Consider the following 20982-nt stretch of genomic DNA (forward strand, 5'->3'; position numbering starts at 1 on the left):
TTATATATAAAAAAAAAATCTAAAATAAAAATAAAGCCTGTACGCTCGTTTAAATAATTGTTGTAACGTGCTAATGCCTCATGTTCCCTTTGACCCCTTTTACATGTTATGACGCGTTTCCGCCTTCTTTTAAAACGTATTGTAGTTAAATTGTTTATATTTCCAATTTTAAAAATACTTAATGTACATTTATAACATTGTACTTTGCATTATGTTACCCTGGAATAAGTATAATAATAATAGAAAAAAAAAAAAAAAAGGTTACCTCAGCCGAGTGAGAAAATGTGTCCTGTCTGTCTCTTCTTAATGCTGTCAAACCAGCGCTCTATATTATTATTTTCTTTTGCAAAAAGATGTGAAAAGCATAATAATTTATTTTTTTATTTTGCTGTTGGGCAGACAGGAAAGCAAAAATTAAATCTGCTGTGGTATCCCGTTCAAGGGAGTGTATGACGACATCCGCTTCGCGAACGCGGGAAAATCGTCCATTGCACCTTATGTTATATTCTTCTAGCAATAATAATAATAATAATAATAATACATAATTAAAAAAAAAATATATGTTCAAATAACACAAAGTTTGCCCTCCATCGCTCACCAACTCATTAAGTTGAATCCTCCATTGAGATCCATTCAAACCTGAAATATTTTGTCAAAATGTACCAATTCACATGATTTATGCCTGAAATACAAATGAAAGTCTCTATAAAAATGGTCCATCCAGACCAGAATAAAAAGTGCATGTAGGACATTTTATTCTTTAACCTTAGCCCTGCAATTTCAACAATATCTTCAGACCACTAACATATGCACAGCAGGTTGAAATCGGTTCCACTTTTTGACACTAAGAGGCCCAAATTTTAACCAAATTCAGTCTGTGTCATTCATTTAATCTCTCACGTAATAATAACAACTTCTTCTGAATTACTCAGTTTAGCAAACAAAAGCACATGCATGTGTATTTCCCATGGTCCAAACGTTTGGCAAAGAACTGATCATGCAGAAACACAAAAGTTGTGACTATTTTATTGTCATCTCTACACATTATTAAATCTTCCTCAGGTACATCAGTGTGATTTCAGTGCATGAACAGCTGGAATTAAGATCCTCTCTGGTGACACAGCTGGACATTGGCGGGGGTTCCCAGTAAATTTGCACGCCGGAAGTCATCAGGACGTTCCCACCTGAACACAGGCTTGAGGAACGGCCGTCATGGAACTGGGTGTCACCCCCCCCGCTAACGTCCAGTTATCAACTAGAGGTGATTACAAAGTGAACGGGACGGAGAGCGGATTTGATCCAAACAGCTACAGGTATTTCGGGAGATCCTTCTTAATAACCTGTTGAAACAAACAAAAACTATCTTGTCATTTATTTCAATCAAAATCTAAAGAAAAACATTATTTTTTTTTACATTATTTAGTCACTTTGAAGTTGTTCCAAACACTTAACATTTAGAAAGTATTCATATCCCTTCACTTTTTCACATTTTGTTCACTTTTTGGGTATGATGCGACAAGCTTTGCACAACTGGATTTGGGGATTTTCTGCCATTCTTCTCTGCAGATCCTCTCAAGCTCTGACAGGTTGGATGGGGACCGTCGGTGGACTGACATTTTCAGGTCTCTCCAGAGATGTTTGATTGGGTTTAAGTCTGAGCTCTGGCTGGGACACTCAAGGACATTCACAGAGTTGTCCTTAAGCCACTCTTGCGTTGATGCTATCCACCACCACGCTTCACCGTTGGGATGGTATTGAGCAGGTGATGAGCGGTGCCCGTTTTCCTCCAGACATGACGCTTTGAGACCAAACAATTCAATCTTCATTTCATCAGACCAGAGAATCTTGTTTCTCACAGTCTGGGAGTCCTTTTAGATGCTTCTTTAAATGTGTCTTACACTGAGGAGAGGCGTCTGTCTGGCCACTCTGCCATAAATCCCAGATCGGTGGAGTGTTGCAGTGATGGTCGTCCTTCTGCAAGTTTCTCCCATCTCCACACATGATCTCTGGAGCTCAACCAGAGTGACCATTGGGTTCTTGTTCACCTCTCTTACCAACGTCCTTCTCCCACGATTGCTCAGTTTGGCCAGACGGCTGCACTAGGAAGAGTCCTGACTGTTCCAAACTTCCACATAAGAATTATGCAGGCTGCTGTGCTCTTGGGAACCTTCAATGCAGCCAAAATAGTTTTGTAGCCCTCAACACAATCCGGTCTCTGAGCTCTGAAGGCCGTTCCTTTGACTTCATGGCTTGGTTTTTGCTCTGATATGCATTTACAGCTATAAGACCTTATATAGACAGGTGTGTGCCTTTCCAAATCATGTCCAATCAAAGTGTAGAAACATCTCAAAGATGATCCAGAGATATTGGGATGCACCTGAGATACATTTCAAGTGTCATAGCAAAGGGTCTGAATACTTATGTCACTGTAATATTTCATTATTTTTTTTTTATATATATAAACTTGAAGTTATAAAAAAATCTGGTTTGTGCTTATGGAGTGTAGCTTGTTGTGAAAATAAATAAAGCATTTTGGCATAAGGCTGCAACATAACAAAATGTGAAAACTTGAAACGGTCTGAATACTTCCTGAATGCACTGCAAGTGTATAGGAGTGTGGGTGACTTACATATGGATCGTCCATTGGCCCATATCTCTTTACAACCTGCCCTTCTCGGTCAATGAGGAACTGTACAGATTTGAGTTGACAATGTTACATATATCTGACAATCAGAGATATAAACAGTTTAATAACATACAAATAAAAACTGTTACCTTAGTGAAATTCCATTTGATGTTGCTATGGAAATAAAACAGGGTTCATGAGAACAATCAAGAGTTTGATTACAGAATAACAAACAATTATTTATATGAGGAGGAAAACAAACTGACTTTCCCAGAGTTCCTCGGCCTTTTGGCTGTTCTTTCATCCAACTCCAGAGAGGATGAGCTCCGTCACCGTTCACGTCGATCTTGCTGAAGAGGTCAAACTCTGCGTTGTATCCTTTGGCAAACTCCTTGATCTCCGCCTCTGTTCCAGGCTCCTGAAAACAGTGCGAGTGCACGATTGAACATTCCCACATTCCCGGTCTATTACAAAACGACACACTTTTATCTGAAGGCTTGACCGATTAACTGCTGCCAAAACAAGAGCGCGCCTTAACATTGGGCAGCATGATTATATGGCAACTATAAAGAGCTAAATGGGTCAAGAATAGGCATTTATAAAAAAAAAAAATAAACAAATAAATAATTAAAATAATAAATAAAAATAGATGATAGTAAGTATAATAAACAATTGATAAAATTAAATAAATAAAAATAGATAATAGTATGAATGAACAACTGATTAAATTAAAATAATAGATAAAATATTTAAAATAATAAATAAAAAGAGATAATAGTAAGAATAAACAATTGATAAAATTTAAATAATAATAGATAATAATAATAATAAACAATTGATAAAATTAAAATAATAGATAAAATATTTAAAATAATACATAAAATAGATAGTAATAAACAATTGATAAAATTAAAATAAGACAAACAAAATAATTAAAACAATAATAGATAAAATAAATAAAAAGATAATAATAATAATAATAATAAACAACTGATAAAATAAAAAGATAAAATATTTAAAATAATAAATAAAATAGATAGTAATAAACAATTGATAAAATTAAAATAATAATAATAATAATAATAATAGACAAACAAAATAATTAATATAATAATAAATAATAGTAAGAATAAACAATGAATAAAATTAAAATAATAGATAATAATAATAATAATAATAATAAACAATTGATAAAATTAAAATAATAGATAAAATATTTAAAATAATAAATAAAAATAGATAGTAATAAACAATTGATACAATAATAATAATAATAATAATAATAATAATAATAAATAATAATAATAATTATTAGACAAACAAAATAATTAAAATAATAATAAATAAAATAGATAATAGTAAGAATAAACAACTGATAAAATTAAAATAGATAAAATATTTAAAATAATACATAAAATAGATAGTAATAAACAATTGATCAAATTAAAATAATAGATAAACAAAATAATAAATAGATAAACAATTAATCAAATTAAAATAATAATAGATAATAATAAATAAAAATATTAATAATAAATTAAAAAAATATATTAATAATATTATTAAAAATAATAAAAAGTAAAAAATACAAATGATAAATAACACATATTAAATCAAATTATAAATACTCCACATGCTGAAGTGTCCTTGGGCAAGACACTGAACCCCAAGTAGCTCCCAACAGCAGGCTAGCACCTTACATAGCAGCTCTGCCGCCATTGATGTGTGAATGAGTCGCAGTGTAAAGCACTTTGAATACCGCTAAGGTTAAAAAAGTGTTATATAAGCGCAGACCATTAACCATTATAATTCAAACTATATACTTAGTCATAATACTATGGTTTAATTTAGAATATACAGTATTTTAAATGGCACCTTCAAATAATAAAAAAATACTTCTATATTTCGACCCCCAGTGAGCAAGCTGCATTGTCTGTTGTTATTTGGCTGATGAAGGCTGCGATTCATTTATTATCCATGTTCTTCATTTGAAGAATATAGAGAGTTCATGTGACAGCAGTATAACCTCTGGTTTCTTACACCTTTTAAAACAAATAGTAGGAAGTATACGGGGTATACTGTGGTATATGTACGCAGTATTCCCTTCCGACCATAGCTAAAGGTCTATACATACCTGCTTTCCAAACTGGTTACATGGGAAGCCCAGGATGCGTAAACCTTCCTCAGTGTACGTGGCGTGCATTTCCGCAAACTGAGTATAGTTTACTGAGGTTTTACCTCATTTAGAGGCCACGTTAGTGATGATACACACATAACCTCTGCAAACAACAACAGAAAAATCCCATTACTGTAAGCAATCTCCTGGATGAACATTACAGTCAAATGTAGGCAATGACAGCAAATCATCATTTACTCCCTCTCAAAAGCGATTGACTTCCTATCTTCCATGGGACACAAACGCTATTACCATGTTTTTAGGGCATGTCCTAGGGCTGCCCCGCCCCCTTGCAAGAACAGTATCGTCTATGAGTGCTGCAAACTCAAACACAAAGACAAAGTTAAGCTTAATGTAATGAACCAAATAGCTTTCCGCTGCGTTTGATATAATGGCAAGTGATTTTCTAGAACCAAATTAGCAATTTAGCATGATTGCTCAAGGATAAGTGTTGGAGTGATGCTGCTGTATAGATTTTTACATCAGTAATGCCCTGATTATGCCCGGTGATCAGTTGAATGCCAATTTGGTGAATTAAAGCACCAATATCCTTCCGAAACAGCAAAATCTGAACATTATTCAGAACTTCTGGCCACCAGTGTGATATATATATATATAATTTTTTTCTCCACTTCACTGTTTTAATTGCTTTTTCCTTTCATTTGGAGTGCAACGTGTAACTAGAAAAAGTTCGTCGAGACAAACTTTAAGTTGGCTTGTGAAAGTTTGGACCAGAAAGTTTGAAGAAGTTTAAAGTAGTTTATAGTTTAAAGTTTAAATTAGTTTGTAGTTTAAATTAAAGTAGTTTGTAGTTTAAAGTAGTTTAAAGTTTAACTTAGTTGCTAGATAGATAGATAGAGACACTCAGATAGATAGATAGATAGATAGAGATAGATAGATATTTACCCTCAGATAGATAGATAGATAAAGAGAGAGAGATAGATATTTACCCTCAGATATAGATATTGACCCTCAAATAGATATAGACCCTCAGACAGACAGATAGATGCTAGCACGTTTTTAGCATGTTTTAGCACTTCGCTAGGCGACGCTAGCATGTGTTAGCATGATGCTAGCACGTTTTTAGCATTTTTTAGCACTTCGCTAGGCGATGCTAGCATGTGTAAGCATGATGCTAGCACGTTTTTAGCATTTTTTAGCACTTCGCTAGGCGATGCTAGCACGTTTTCAGCATTTTTTAGCACTTCGCTAAGCGATGCTAGCACATTTTTAACATGTTTTAGCACTTCGCTAGTCAATGCTAGCATGTGTTAGCATGAAGCTAGCACGTTTTTAGCATGTTTTAACGAGTGGCTATGAAGATTTTAGGTCATTACTTTTTGGCTGCTTGATAAAAGAAATCCTCTGAGGGAGAGAGAGAGGGAGAGATGCAGGGCTGACAGGCCCTTTTCGTCTGTGTGTGAGAAAATGTCAGTTGAGATTTAAATTTCTGAACATTCCGCAATGTTAAGTCAATGGGAGTTTTCCAGTTTTTGATCATCCGCTGTGGGAAAACCGTAAGTCCGATCAGTTAGAAAAGATATAGCACACTATTCGGGATTAGAAATTTTCACTGCAAGAAGAATAAGAATCGGAATAATAATAAGTTTAATTAGGATTTCAGTAAGTTGGCTCTCACAAGCCAACTTAATTAGAAATGTATTTGATATAGTTTATTTTTTAAATAAATATCATTTTCAATGCAAAATCACTACAGCAAGAATATTCACAGATCCCTCAACCTTGTAAAACCATCTCTCAAACAACACACATTTTAATTGCACTTTTTTCCCCAGTTTCACTAGATTTTTTTAGTTAAAACAAATAAAAAAACGTTTGAAATCAAGGTGTCTTGCTTTGTGTAGGCTTTACCCTAACCCTGCTTAACGCAAATTACCCCATAGTACAACCTAGCGACCATAGTCGTTTCGAACATGACCAACCGACCAACCAAAACTTGGTCAAACAAGACGCTTCTCAACGACTAACGTTTGGTCGACTATTAGGGGGCAGCCCTAGCATGTACCATGGTAATACCATGTTTTTGGAAATATGCCATGGTTAAACCATGTGTTTGGACATGTACCATGGTAATACCATGTTTATACTCATATATACAGTCTATGGTAATGCCACGTTGTAGGGCATGTGCCATGGTAATGCCATGTTTTAGGGCATATGAACAAAACTGAAGTGCCCAATACGCTCAACATTGACATTACGCTTACGTTAGATGTCCAAATATCAGTTGTAAAACCGATTGCTGCTTCAGGATCAGCTAGTCTCCCGTATCTCCCGCCCCCTCCCGTTTTGTTATTTCTCCCGGGAAACTCCCGTAATTTGTATGGCCTAAACCACATTATATGAATAATCACATCAATATATTATTCCAAGGTGGTCCAGTTGCCAGATCTTGAATGAAACGCATCCTACTCACACAATCGACACATCATACACATTACAAATCATTTGTGACCTCAATCTGGCAACCTACAACCCATTTGTGCTAATATCTGTGCAGGCAGTAGACACGGGATGTTAAATCAAGCATCACTGGTAGATGGGAGAGGAAGACTCAGCTGGTGCTCCGGTGAAAAAAACAAAACATACATGTAAATTCAACAGCTGGATGGAAGAATTGAATTTCATATCCCGAAGCCATACCGACAATGCCCACGCCTTTTGTAATGTGTGTTGCACTGATTTTAACATCGGACACGGTGGGAATAATTACGTTACTCAGCACAATAAATCACAACGGCACAATTTGTATGTATTTAGCCTGCCTCTGCCATCCAGCACCCCACATCCCCTCTCCCGGATTTGTGTCCCCAAATGTTGACCGATAACAGGCTGCGTGTGTGACATGACACAAGATTAAACAACTCTGGTATTGAGGAAATGTATCAGATTTCTGATCCCTCTGTCCTCAACTATGGAGAACAGCTGGTCATCCAGGGCAATGAATTCCATAATTTTCCTCGTAATTGCTTTGGTATATTCGCTGCTCATACCAAGGGATGATAGGAGACGCTGCTGACTTGTGGCTGGCTCTGAGATCTGGCTAGCTTTAGCCGCTTACCCTTTTTAGCTTCTTTTTTTAAAATGGGCATTTTCAGCTGGGTGATGGTGTTTTAAATGTCTAATTAGGTTTGTTGTTCCCAATGTTATTGTGGTGGTTCCCCCCATAGTTTACTTTGGCCTTACAATTATTACACATTTCGAACTTTATGTATTCTTCACTCACAGTGAAGATCTTCCATGCCAATGACATGTTTACCTGCGGCTGTGATGATATTGCCTGCGCCGCTGACAACAAAACGGACCGGCTAGGAATCGGAAAGACGCGAGGCTGACCGGCCAGTCACCGGTCTGGGCCGAGCATCGTCTGATTCCGGTCCCTGGCCGGTCGATCGGTGCATCTCTAGGTTATACCATGTGCTTGGACATGTACCATGGTTATACCATGTTGTGTCTTGGCCGCAGGCAGAGTGACGTAGGTAATCACAGCAGTGCTGATTTAGGGCCATATAGCACGATTGGGAGTGTGATACTGTGTATATACAACAGCAAGAAAATCTTTGCTTTGACATCCCAAAGCACCATTTTTGAAAAAGCGCAAACACGAATGAGATTTCAATGGTAAAGAAGATGGAAGATTTTCATTCTGTTCTTTGCAGAAAGGCATCAGAAGACAGATTAGTCATTTGAGTTTGAAATAACATGAGTAACATGTTTGGGTAAATTAGCCTATTCAATCATATTCACCTGTATTTCTCCAGAGAAACTTCATTTCCATCGATGTCTTTGGCTGAGAACTCGTATATAGACTTGGCGGACTGCCAGTCATTAGCTTGTGCACACTGCAATAACGAGAAAGAGGTTAAAGGTTGTGAAGAGCATTTAGTGTTGCTAGAAACACCCTCAAACAGAGATCAACCACAAGAACCATTCAACTGAAACAAATGAATTATGCACTCATGACATCTGGAACATTGCAACATATGCAACCTTTGATATAGTTTTCACTTGCGTACACACGTTGTGCAAAACACAAGATTAAGAAAGGAGATTCTGGATTACTTTTTCCATTTACAACTAAACAAGCTTTAAATGGGTGAATCTCACAAAACCTGTCAAGAACATATCTGGGTAATATTTCAGTATTTTAGGGGACAACACGAGTTCAGTTCGGATCACTACTTTATTATGTGAAATGTCAGAATAATAGTAGAGAGAATGATATATTTCAGCTTTTATTTCTTTCCTCACATTCCCAATAGGGCTGCCCCATAAAGTCGACAAAGTCTTGGTCGACCAAGTTTTGATTGGTCGGTTGGTAGATTTAAATAAACTCCACAAGAAGTGCCGAAGTCACGCAGTCAGTGACGGACAGACATGACCGTTTACACGACCGTCGTGATACAGGTTAGTTTTACCCTACTGATGATGTGTTGTTGCAATAGTAATCCTGCTCAGTACGAGAGGAACCGCAGGTTCAGACATTTGGTGCGTGTGCTTGGCTGATGAGCCACTGGTGCGACGCTACCATCTGTGGGATTATGACTGAATGCCTCTAAATCAGAATCCCCCTAAATGTAATGATACCGCAGCGCCGCAGGACTCTGATTGGGCCGGGATAGCCGGCCCGCGAGGGCCCGGCGAGGAGAGCCGTCCAAGACGGGCTTAGGGCGCGGTCGAATGAGTGCCACCCCTCACGCACTGAAAGTTTGTGAGTGAACCTGGTGCTAAATGACTCGTAGTTACCTTGTTACGACTTTTACTTCCTCTAGATGGTCAAGTTTGATCGCCTTCTCGGCACTCCGCCAAGCCCCGCGAGGAGTGCCGGCCAATCCGAGGACCTCACTAAACCATCCAATCGGTAGTAGCGATGGGCGGTGTGTACAAAGGGCAGGGACTAAATCAACGTGAGCTTATGACCCGCGCTTACTGGGAATTCCTCGTTGATGGGAAATAGTTGCAATCCCCAGTCCCGATCATGAGTGGGGTTCAGCGGGTTACCCGCGCTTCTCGGCACAGGGTAGACACGCGCTGATCCACCCATTGTGGCACGCGTGCAGCCCCGGACATCTAAGGGCATCACAGACCTGTTATTGCTCCATCTCGCTTGTCCGAACGCCACTTGTCCCTCTAAGTAGTTGGACACCGACCGCACGGGGCCGTATAACTATTTATATTAATTATGTCGGGCGGAAATCCAAAGGGTGGGCCCATTTCGAGAGGGCAAAGGATGACCCCAAGAAGGTGACAAGCCAACTCTGCATGCAAACATTCGTCTATCATTCATCGACCTCAAACATGGCTTATCATTTGAAACATGAAAGTAGCATAATGTTAGCCACTTAGCACGGCCGTTCGCTCTAACATTAGATAACCTAGATAAATATGCTCTATTAGGCTTATCCCAAGTGTTCATGGGGAGTGGGGAAGCTAAATTAGTACCTCGCTTAATGGATGTTTAACTTAATGTGCATTTCTCTCTATAAATTAACAAAATGTTCAGACTGGCTGGTTCTAACAACACATTCAGGATCATTACCGCTTTTGTCGGTGTCGCTGCGGCTCGCTTTGTGCATGCGCTTGTAAAATGTCAATTTTAAAGGCTCATTATTAAGGTTTAGTATTTCTCCGTAATGCAGAACAGTGTTAGCAATGTTACCTATAACATACTTTCTCAGCCTTGGAACTCAAACCATTTTCTGATGCCCCTAAAATTATATATAAGTAATTAAATTAATATCATAAATGTGTGACTAGCCGACTAATGGCTTGAACTAATGACTAATAGTTGACTAGGAAAATCTTTGGTCGGGGGCAGCCGGCTAATTCCCAGTGGGTCAGAAGTTTACGTACACTTTATTAGTATTTGGTAGCATTGCCTTTAAATCGTTTAACTTGGGTCAAATGTTTTGGGGATCCTTCCACAAGCTTCTCACAATAAGTTGCTGGAATTTTGTCCCATTCCTCCAGACAGAACTGGTGTAACTGAGTCAGGTTTGTTGGCCTCATTGCTCGCACACGCTTCTTCAGTTCTGCCCACAAATGTTCTCTCCGAGTGAGGTTGTTCTGCTTAAGTCATTTTTCCACAACTTTGGAGGTGTGCTTGGGGTTATTGTCCATTAGGAAGACTGAGCTTTTTCCTGGCTGATGTCTTGAGATGCTGTTTTAATATATCCACATATCTTTCCTTCCTCATGATGTCATCTATATTGTGAAGTGCACCAGTCCCTCCTGCAGCATAGCACCACCACAACATGATGCTGCACCCCCATGATTCACGGTTGGGATGGTGTTCTTCGGCTTGAAAGCCTCACCCTTGTTCCTCCACACATATCGATGGTCATTATGGACAAACAGTTCAATATTTGTTTCATCAGACCAGAGGACATTTCTCCAAAAGTAAGATCTTTGTCCCCATGTGCACTTGCAAACTGTAGTTTGGCTTTTTTATGGTGGTTTTGGAGCAGTGGCTTCTTCCTTGCTGAGCCGCCTTTCAGGTGATGTCCATATAGGTCTCGTTTTGCTGTGGATCTAGATACTCGTCCACCTGTTTCCTCCAGCATCTTCACAAGGTCCTTTGCTGTTGTTCTGGGACTGCATTTGCATTTGCATTTACATTTAAGCATTTGGCTTTTTTTATCCAATGCGACTTACAGTGCACTTATTACAGGGACAATCCCCCTGGAGAAACCTGGAGTTAAGTGTCTTACTCAAGGACACAATGGTGGTGGCTGTGGGGATCGAACCAGCAACCTTCTCCTTAACAGTTTAGTGCTTTAGCCCACTACAGCACCACCACCACTCCTGGAACTGATTTGCACTTTACGCACCAAATTTTGTTCATCCCTAGGAGACCGAATGGGTCTCTTTCCTGAGCAGTATGATGACTGTGTGGTCACATGGTGTTTATACTGGCATACCATTGTTTGTACAGATGAACGTGGCACCTTCAGGTGTTTGGAAATGGCTCTCAAGAATGAACCAGATTTGTGGAGGTCCACAATTGTTCTTCTGATGTCTTTGCGGATTTCTTTTGATTTTCCCATGATGTCAAGCAAAGAGGCACTGAGTTTCAAGATAGGCCTTAAAATGCATCCACAGGTACACCTCCAGTTCAGTACACCTCCTATCAGAAGCTAATTGCTTGACATCATTTTCCAAGCTGCTTAAAGGCACAGTTAACTGAGTGTATGTAAACTTCTGACCCACTGGAATTGTGATATAGTCAATTAAAAGTGACACAGTCGGTCTGTAAACAGTTGTTGAAAAAATTCCTCGAGTCATGCACAAAGTAGATGTCCTAAACGACTTGACAAAACTATAGTTTCCTCATATTAAATCTGTGGAGTGGTTAAACAATTTTTTAATGACTTCAAACAAAGTGTATGTAAACTTGTGACTTCAACTGTATGTTAAACTCGAAATATTCTATTAAAGGGTCACATGCCTCATGGTCATACAGCACAACGGTCACAGAGTGAATAATCTTTCTTACGGGAAACACTGACGTAAAAATCCTACCGGTGGAACCAGACAAAGCTAAACACGGGGCCGGATGTAGGCATGGGCAGGGGTGGGCTGAGCCCACCCAAACGTGAGTCTTACCCACCCAATCAAACAATTGGGAAACATTCCCAATTTGTGCATTGGTTAAAAGCAATATGGGGCGGGCTGTGCGTTACAAACTTTGAGGGTGGGCTATAGACCGCCCAACAAATCACAAAATAGCACCAGAAATATGTAGTGTTTTTCTATTTTTGTCATTGTCCATGAGCAACGGCACTCTTAAGAAGGGGCTGCTGCAATCCAGAGAGTCCAAGACATTATGCGGCAATAAGAGATATTTGTGTGCAATGTTTAGGTTTTTAGTGCCCATTTGTAAGCCTGGTGCTGTCTCGGTGTACATGTGGCTGCTGTTAATGTATCACAGGCTCCCGCTTATCAAATATCTCCCTCCACATCAAAATCTCACTGCGGGTGTTTGTGAAGTTCTGGACCTGAATTATAAAGTTCAGACCCGCTCCTGAGAGATTCTGTCCCGCTCCCGCCTGCAACTTTCACGATTTGTCCAAATCCCGACCTTCCATCATAGGCTATATTTATTACAATTCTCATCCAAATGTATTTATATATATATATATATATATATTTTTTTTTTTAAATGGGTAGAGAGAGAAAAAAAAATGTTTTGTTAACACTAACATCCATTTTACTTTTTAAATAGATTTATATATTGCGGGAGTCAAGTGGGTCATCTCTTTCTCTCATTCCCACGCACACATCATCCCGCCCGCACCTGCACTCAGCAATCAAATCATGTCCCGCACCGCACTGTTGTTGGTCCCGTGCTTCTGTTTCCCCTGTCATTCATTCGGTGTCGATGAGATTATGTCTGTCTCCAAGTGTCTTGCATCTCTTATACGACAATTTACAGTGCTGTGATAGATTTTTGATTATTGTTTGATGCTTTTTAAACTACTCTATTATCATTGGTGCTTACATGGCATTACATTCCATCCATCCAACCGTATTCCTGTGTTCCCTAAATGACTTAACACATCGTTTCACTGGTAAAAATATCAATACCGTTTGCTACCCTACAAAGGTCATACTCATTAACTAACATTGAAACTGAGAGAAATGGCTTGAATTAATTTTATGTGGATTTTGTTGTTACTGCATTTTCACACAATGGTTTCTCTGAATTTTAGCATGTGACAAACTCAATTTTGCATTTTGCTTTTGTAGGGCAGTATACGTTATTGATCTCTAGCGCCTTGCCTGCCATTGGTGTGTGAGTGTGAGTGTGAATGGGTGATTGGGACAGTGTAAAGCACTTTGGTAACCTCTAAGGTTAATAAAAAAGTGCTATATAAGTGCCATTTACCATCTAATATATTTCCTCTCAATCCATCCTTGTGGGGACTCTAATGTGTCTTTGTAATTTGCTTTAAGGCTGTAATTCTAATTAATCAAAAAGTGTATTGCGTTATTTGGTTTCTTAATAATGGAGGTTGTATTGAAATTATGCTATAAGTGAAAATTAATTAATATAATGCCAATATTAGTTATGTTTAGAACTATTAGTGGGTAAAATTAGTAAACTAATTAAGTACATATGATTATATACAATGTTTATTTCAATATATTTTTAATATGGGGAAAAGGTGTAAAATATAGGTTATATTGGGTCTTATGATCTTGACAATTATGCCATTTTATGCCAATTAAAGACATTAAATTAGTAGTCTGAATAAACCCTCCCCGTCCCAAATGCCCACCTATGATACCCCTCAGCCCACCCAAAGCTGTCAGATGCCTGGCTAAACAGATTTCACAGTAATCCATTACACAGACTGTTCATTGGTCTAAAGGCCTGCAGACAATATAATCTCCAGATTAAAGACTGAGAAGGTATCTTCATGTGATATTCAGCACAATACGAGACTTTATGAGACATTAGTGAGCCCTTTGCAAAGTGATTAGTTTTGTACTTGATTTATGTTGTGTGGGTTTATTTATTAGTCCGAAACTGAATGCATGAGATCAAATTTAGCCGCATGTTTTGATTCCTAAACGCTCCGATTTGTATTTATTCGCCTACGGAGCTAACATATAACGTCAAGAAACAAATTGGCCTTTAACGAGTCGTTTCGCTCAAACCCAAGTAGAAGAAAGTAAAAAGAAACTATTTTAAACATTACTAAACCAAAAGAGACATCATTGCATCATAACAGCTAACAGGCTAATTCTGCTGCATCGGAGCGAAATAACGGAGACACACGCACGTGCCACAAATAAACTCTCCGGGCTTTGACCTGCCTCAGTACACTTACATAAACAACAACTGTACTAACAAAGCTGTCAACAACAAAAAAGTAACTAACCACTCGCTTAAAGGCGTTATCTTACCATGGCTCTAGCAAAGCTCTTGCTCCCTATAGCCCCGATCAGCAGCACTCTCTGAAATAACCACATAGTACTGCAGCAGTGACAGACTCCGCCCACTGATGAGGAAGACACACCTCTTCTGAAAGCTACCACCAATCAGAGATGATCGATGCAACCTAAATTACGCAACGTTAAAAAAAAAATAATAATAATATTTTTTAATCAAACACAATGAACGTTTGAATAAACATACACATTTATATCGTTTTTAAATAGGTAAATAGTTTCGAGGTAATATAAAATGTTTGTGTGTAATGTCATATAAAATAAAAAAATATATATAGAGCTATAGCTCTATATAAAATAAATATATATATATATATTTTATTAACACATTAACACACACACATATTTTATATTACATTACAATTACTTACCTATTTATAAACAAATTTATATATATTTTATTTTTTTCCCACTCCAAAACACGGGTCATCCTTTTAAACAAAGCACTGTCTGAAAACAGAGCGCGAGGTGTCGCAACGGTCAAAAACGTCTATCTAGCATGTTTGCATGGGCCAACAAATTAAAAAGCACAATATCAATAGCAGCATCGATATTCCCGGTGATTAATGTCATCAAAAAACCAGAAAGAACTCCCGTTGTCACACTTTACAACGAATGCCATAATATGAAACATGTAAGTATATGTATAGGTATATTCATTTAATTGAGGGATCTCACGAATTAGTAGACTCTCAAACATTATATATAGTATGTTTCTTGATTAAGATTGGCAAAACGTTCCTTTTGTATTTTACAATAATAAAAATAAACAGATCAAGTAGCTTTAAGAAAGTAAGATTCAGAAAGCCTTGTTATTAGTGACACCTGTGGCCGTTAAGTGAACTGCAGCAGCTACCTGTTGCTCGTGCACACACTCCATAGTGACGCGAGCGAGCATTGATCAAAACTATGACGTAATGTACAAAGAGACTGAAGGTGATTCACCAACATCATGCTAACAAATGAGGTAGCATAATAAAACTACACAACATAGTGTGGATATAGATCTGACTATGCGAGATGGTAGTTTGAAGTAATCACTTTTCTTTGCATGATACATTGACTGCATTTATACGATAGCCTATGTCGGCGTTAGCTAGCTAGCTTTATCAAAAGCTGTTAGCTAAATTTGGTGGATGATGACAGTAGCTGTTTATAAATAAATAAACTTGCTAAAATTACAGATTAATGCTTATGGCACTATATTTCACATACTTTGCAGTTATGTAAGTTTACCTGTCCAATAAGAAGAACGCCCATTCAGGGTCAGTTTTGACCTAGTGTTGTAGTTTGTTGTCGATGTTGATTAGTGGAAGAGAAATACTGAGGCACGGCTCTCGGGAGCGCGCATCAACGTCTCATTCTTTGGATTTTCCCGGCAAACCGACCCGTTCCCTTCGCATGACAATCAGTCTACAGGCTTTTATAGGCAACCTGGGAAGTCCGGGAAGGGCTAATTTTTTAAGTTGTGTAACAAGCCGTTCACACATTGGCAAAAAAGGCGAAAGTTACATGAACATTTTTAATTATTGCACCTTTAAGCATAAGATTTAATGCTTGCTGATAGTGGCACCTGGTGGCCGAGTCTGGTACCGCATGCTAATTGTTAGCTAGCATGCAAAAAAAAAAATCTCTTGTAGAGAAAAAAGAATTGTGAGAATTATTATAATTTTTGAGTAAAATACATTTGGGGAGAGAAAACAAATTTGGAAAAGTAATTAGTTTTTTTGGATTTTATTTTTTTTTTGTAGGACATTGGCTCAGAATGGCGCAAGGACACCTAAAACAAATTTCACCTAGTGAAATAATTTTTCACAATGCGGTTCAGGGCTCCATAATATATATATATATATATATATATATATATATATATATATATATATATATATATATATATATATATATCTCAATACTCTTTTAATGGTTAATCATTATAAAAAAAGATGCAGCCATTGAATTTTACACAATTTCAGTGTCCTGCCCCTGTGAGCACGTGACTGTAAGATCCGGTGACGTGGTAAATTGGGTAATTGGAAATAATTTTTAGAAAATATTATTTTTCATTTATGTTAATCAATTTTGTTTGTTTCATTTGTTATGATTAAACTGTATTATATATATCATCTGCTATTAAAATAAATGAATAATCGGCACTTGTTCAGTGTAAAGGCGTCTCCGGCTAACAGGTTGTGAAGATCATCAGGTCCAGTGAAACTGTGGACAAAATATCACATACAAATTTGTACAGTAAAAAGTTAAAATTTTTATGAGAAAAACTTTTCACATGATTAATCTGTACAACTATTAGTTCCCCCCCCCTCGCGATGTGCTCTTTCAGATTAATTTAATGAGTTTCACATGAGAGATTTATTTTTAATTTCCCCCAAACTTTTTTGCACAATAAAAAAAGTTTACAAAACAAAAAAAAAAAAAATGGAGGATTAGGGCCAAGCAATAATAAAAAAAAATAAAGCCATCTCGAGATTAAAATCATTATAATGCGAGATTAAACTCGTTAAATTTCGAGAAAAAAGTCGAAATACAATCTTGAGAATAAACTCATTAAATATCGAGAATAAAGTCGTTGTGGTTCGAGAAAAAACTCGTTAAGTTTAATCTCGCATTATAATATGGGGGAATATATAGACTCTTCCGTATCTCGAGATGGCTTTATTTTTTTATTATTGCTTGGCCCTAATCCGCTTCCGTATTTTTGCAAATAGTTTACAAAACAAAAAATAAAAAGCGTTTTTTTGGCAAAACAAAAATAAAGTTTTTGTAAAACGTATATTTCATGGTGTTTCTTTCTCACACCATCTAAAAGCGTTTAAATGAAAATAACATTAAAAAAAATAAAAAATAATCTTTAACAAAAAATTTAAAACTTTTTTTCAAAACAAAAATAAAAAACTTTTTTTCAAAACAAAAATAAAAAACTTTTTTGCAAAACAAAAATAAAAAACTTTTTTGCAAAACAAAAAATTAAAAACTTTTTTCAAAACAACAAATAAAAAACTTTTTTTCAAAACAAAAAATTTTAAACTTGCAAAACAAAAATAAAAAACTTTTTTTCAAAACAAAAATAAAAAACTTTTTTGCAAAACAAAAATAAAAAACTTTTTTTCAAAACAAAAAATTAAAAACTTTTTTCAAAACAACAAATAAAAAACTTTTTTTTCAAAACAAAAAATTTAAAACTTGCAAAACAAAAATAAAAAACTTTTTTTCAAAACAAAAAATTAAAAACTTTTGCAAAACAAAAATAAAAAACTTTTTTTTCAAAACAAAAAATGAAAAACTTTTTTTCAAAACAAAAAAATAAAAAAATTTTTGCAAAACAATTTTCTTGTGAATGGTTTTGTTACTGACAAAAGTTAGCAAAGAAATTGTTACAAATATAGAATTTACAAATTTATTGGACACATTTTGGTTTTGTTTTCCAGAAATATTTACATACACAGTTTCAGAATTTACAATATGCTTTTGACTTCAGCCACAGAATTATTCAATACGGCGTAAATCAAATTATCAGTCGGTTAGTCGGAGGCTCAATTTATGAGCGAAACTATAATAAATATTTCAGTACCTGAAAGACACAATCTCAACATTAATGAGTCAAAAACATATATAGGAGATTTTATCAAATGTATTTTAATATATATATATAAATACACTCATCTTAACTTTATTCTGTAGATCATTTTCTTTGCCAAATTTGATGATCTGAGTTGCTGGTGCACAGTCAATAATATAAAAAGTAGTAAATAACCTCCGTCATCGGCTATATGGAGATCTTTATTATATATATTCCCCCACAGTACAATATAATAAACATCCACACTGACAGATATCCTTCATGCGGTTTCTTCACACCGTCTAAAAGAAACACTTTAACACACACAGTAAAATAAAGCTTGAAAACTAGAACGGAATCATTTACTAACCCTCGTGTCGTTCCAACCCCGTGTGACTTTCTTTGTTCAGTAAAGTGTCCTTTTGTCCCATAGAGAGTCGTACAGGTTTGGAATAACATGAGGGTGAGGAAATGATGTCACCCTGTCAGTGCCGAATACCTCTTCTGATATTTGCTAATTGACATTTATATATAAAAAAGCCCTTTTGGCAGTTTAATATTGGCGTGCATTTGGACCCCTTTAAATTCCTCATCCCTCCCGTCACTGATCTGAGGTCTGCTCTGTGCAGTCTTCTGTACCGTCGGCCTGTTCTGGGATGGTCTCTGGAACGAGTCCGCTCAGGTCCAGACTCTCTCTTGGACTTATCTGGTCTTCTTCTGTGCTGGTCTCGCTCTCCTGTCTCACCAGAGGGGGGCGTCGTTTACCTGCTGTCTCCAGATCGTCTCCATCAGAGTCTGAGTCCAGGGAACGCTCCTGAGAACCAGATGAACCCACTGACTGACCTGAAGAACAAACAATAACAGTCAATGTAATGCTGTTCTAGTGTTTTTGTCTTTTAAGAAAAGACATGACTGCCACTGAAACATATTATATGTATAACATTGTGGCAGGGAGGAGGGCGGGGCCAGGTCGTGATGCTGCATGCCCCGCCCCTAATCAGGCTGATCAAGCCCTCGAGAGGGATAAAGGCGACCGGAGGCGGCAGTTCGGGAGAGAGAGAGAGTGTTATGGGCAGCTGCCTTGTATGTGTTTGTCTTACCTTGTTACACTGGTGCCGCAGCCCGGGAAGGAGGAGTCATGTGACATGGTAGAGTCCGCCACTACCATCCGCTCCAATGGAGCAGCCGTGGCCGCGACAGGAGGAGGGGCTAGTAGCCGACTGCCTGGAGCGCTCAGGGCCGCTGCCAGGGTCGGAGGAGACCCCTACCAGCCGCTAAAACATGGCGAGTTCGAGAGGACCGATGACCGTGAGCGGGGAGGGGCTCCTGACCGACCGCCTGGAGCGGTAGAACATGCCAGGGGCGGGGAAACCCCTTCCATCCACCAAAAACAAGGCCGGGTGTTCCGTCCGCCAGGGGCCGGATGAATGCCTCTGATCTGTTCGGGGAGGCGTGGCTGTCGTCCACTAGAGGGTGGAGGAGTGGCCGAGGACCAGGCTACGGCGTATCGGAGAACCACCTGTCCTTAATCAGGCTGATCAAGCCCTCGAGAGGGATAAAGGCGACCGGAGGCGGCAGTTTGGGAGAGAGTGAGATTTACGGCAGCTGCCCAGAATGTGTCTTTTTGTATAAGTTAATCATTATATTATCATTTATGTTGTTAAGCCGGTTCTTGCCTCATCCTTTCCTTTTTACCATGTCACAAACTTATTTTAGATGCTTTGCTTTTTTATTTCTGGCTCTATTTTCGGGAGTGCGCAAAGTGCAGCACTACGTGTTATTTATTTCCATATTTATACATGTATTTATTTGTACTTTTCTGTGTGCAATATGTAAATGAGGGAGGCGGTCCTTGTGGAGCTCCAGTGCATCATTGGTCGAGAGCACAATAGTGCTTATCGGAAGCAGATGGACGTCCCACCTCAGCACGCTCTGACTCGCACAGATTTATAATATGCAGGGAAACGTTTTGCAGAGAGTTTAACAATCCAGGATAAATATTGGATTGACTGAAGCTCTTATGTTTATAGTTTACACGCGATATGACCTGACGTCACAACAAAACAATCAAGAGTAATCGAGCACAGCATCAATCTACGATAAGCCAATGGTGAGCAGGACACGCCCACATCATTATCATACAAGAGACAGAAATGTAAGTATAAATACAAAAATAAATAAATGTGGGAATATTTAAATATGGAAATAAATAAATGTGGGAATATTTAAATATGGAAATAAATAAATGTGGGAATATTTAATAAATGTGTGAATATTTAAATATGGAAATAAATAAATGTGGGAATATTTAAATATGGAAATAAATAAATGTGAGAATATTTAAATATGGAAATAAATAAATGTGGGAATATTTAAATATGGAAATAAATAAATGTGAGAATATTTAAATATGGAAATAAATAAATGTGAGAATATTTAAATATGGAAATAAATAAATGTGGGAATATTTAAATATGGAAATAAATAAACGTGAGAATATTTAATAAATGTGTGAATATTTAAATATGGAAATGAATAAATGTGTGAATATTTAAATATGGAAATAAATAAATGTGGGAATATTTAAATATGGAAATAAATAAACGTGAGAATATTTAATAAATGTGG

General features: G+C 37.3%; 2 protein-coding genes across 3 annotated transcripts in view; both read right to left on the reverse strand.

The window, feature by feature from the left end:
• Window positions 1-590: 590 nt before the first annotated feature.
• Window positions 591-16164, reverse strand: gpx4b (glutathione peroxidase 4b). Of its 2 annotated transcripts, XM_052133732.1 has the most exons (8): window positions 16017-16164; window positions 14736-14890; window positions 8571-8665; window positions 4761-4905; window positions 2893-3044; window positions 2776-2800; window positions 2630-2689; window positions 604-1340 (listed from the first exon to the last, which is right to left on the reverse strand). In XM_052133732.1, the coding sequence occupies exons 2-8, from the start codon at window positions 14799-14801 to the stop codon at window positions 1308-1310; spliced, it is 576 nt and encodes a 191-aa protein (XP_051989692.1). In that variant the 5' UTR covers window positions 14802-14890; window positions 16017-16164; the 3' UTR covers window positions 604-1307. The 2 variants fall into 2 exon arrangements, with proteins under 2 accessions (XP_051989694.1, XP_051989692.1); XM_052133734.1 differs by lacking the exon at window positions 14736-14890 and having other exon boundaries at window positions 591-1340; window positions 16017-16122.
• Window positions 16165-18198: 2034 nt separating this feature from the next.
• LOC127648896 (rho GTPase-activating protein 45-like) overlaps window positions 18199-20982 on the reverse strand; it is a 36514-nt gene continuing 33730 nt past the window's right edge. Inside the window, exon 23 of the mRNA XM_052133715.1 lies at window positions 18199-19197. Within this exon, the coding sequence (XP_051989675.1) occupies window positions 18956-19197 (242 nt within the window). The 3' untranslated portion in view covers window positions 18199-18955. The remainder of the gene's footprint in view (window positions 19198-20982) is intronic.

This window comes from Xyrauchen texanus, chromosome 9 (assembly GCF_025860055.1).
Source record: "Xyrauchen texanus isolate HMW12.3.18 chromosome 9, RBS_HiC_50CHRs, whole genome shotgun sequence".
Classification (NCBI taxonomy): domain Eukaryota; kingdom Metazoa; phylum Chordata; class Actinopteri; order Cypriniformes; family Catostomidae; genus Xyrauchen; species Xyrauchen texanus.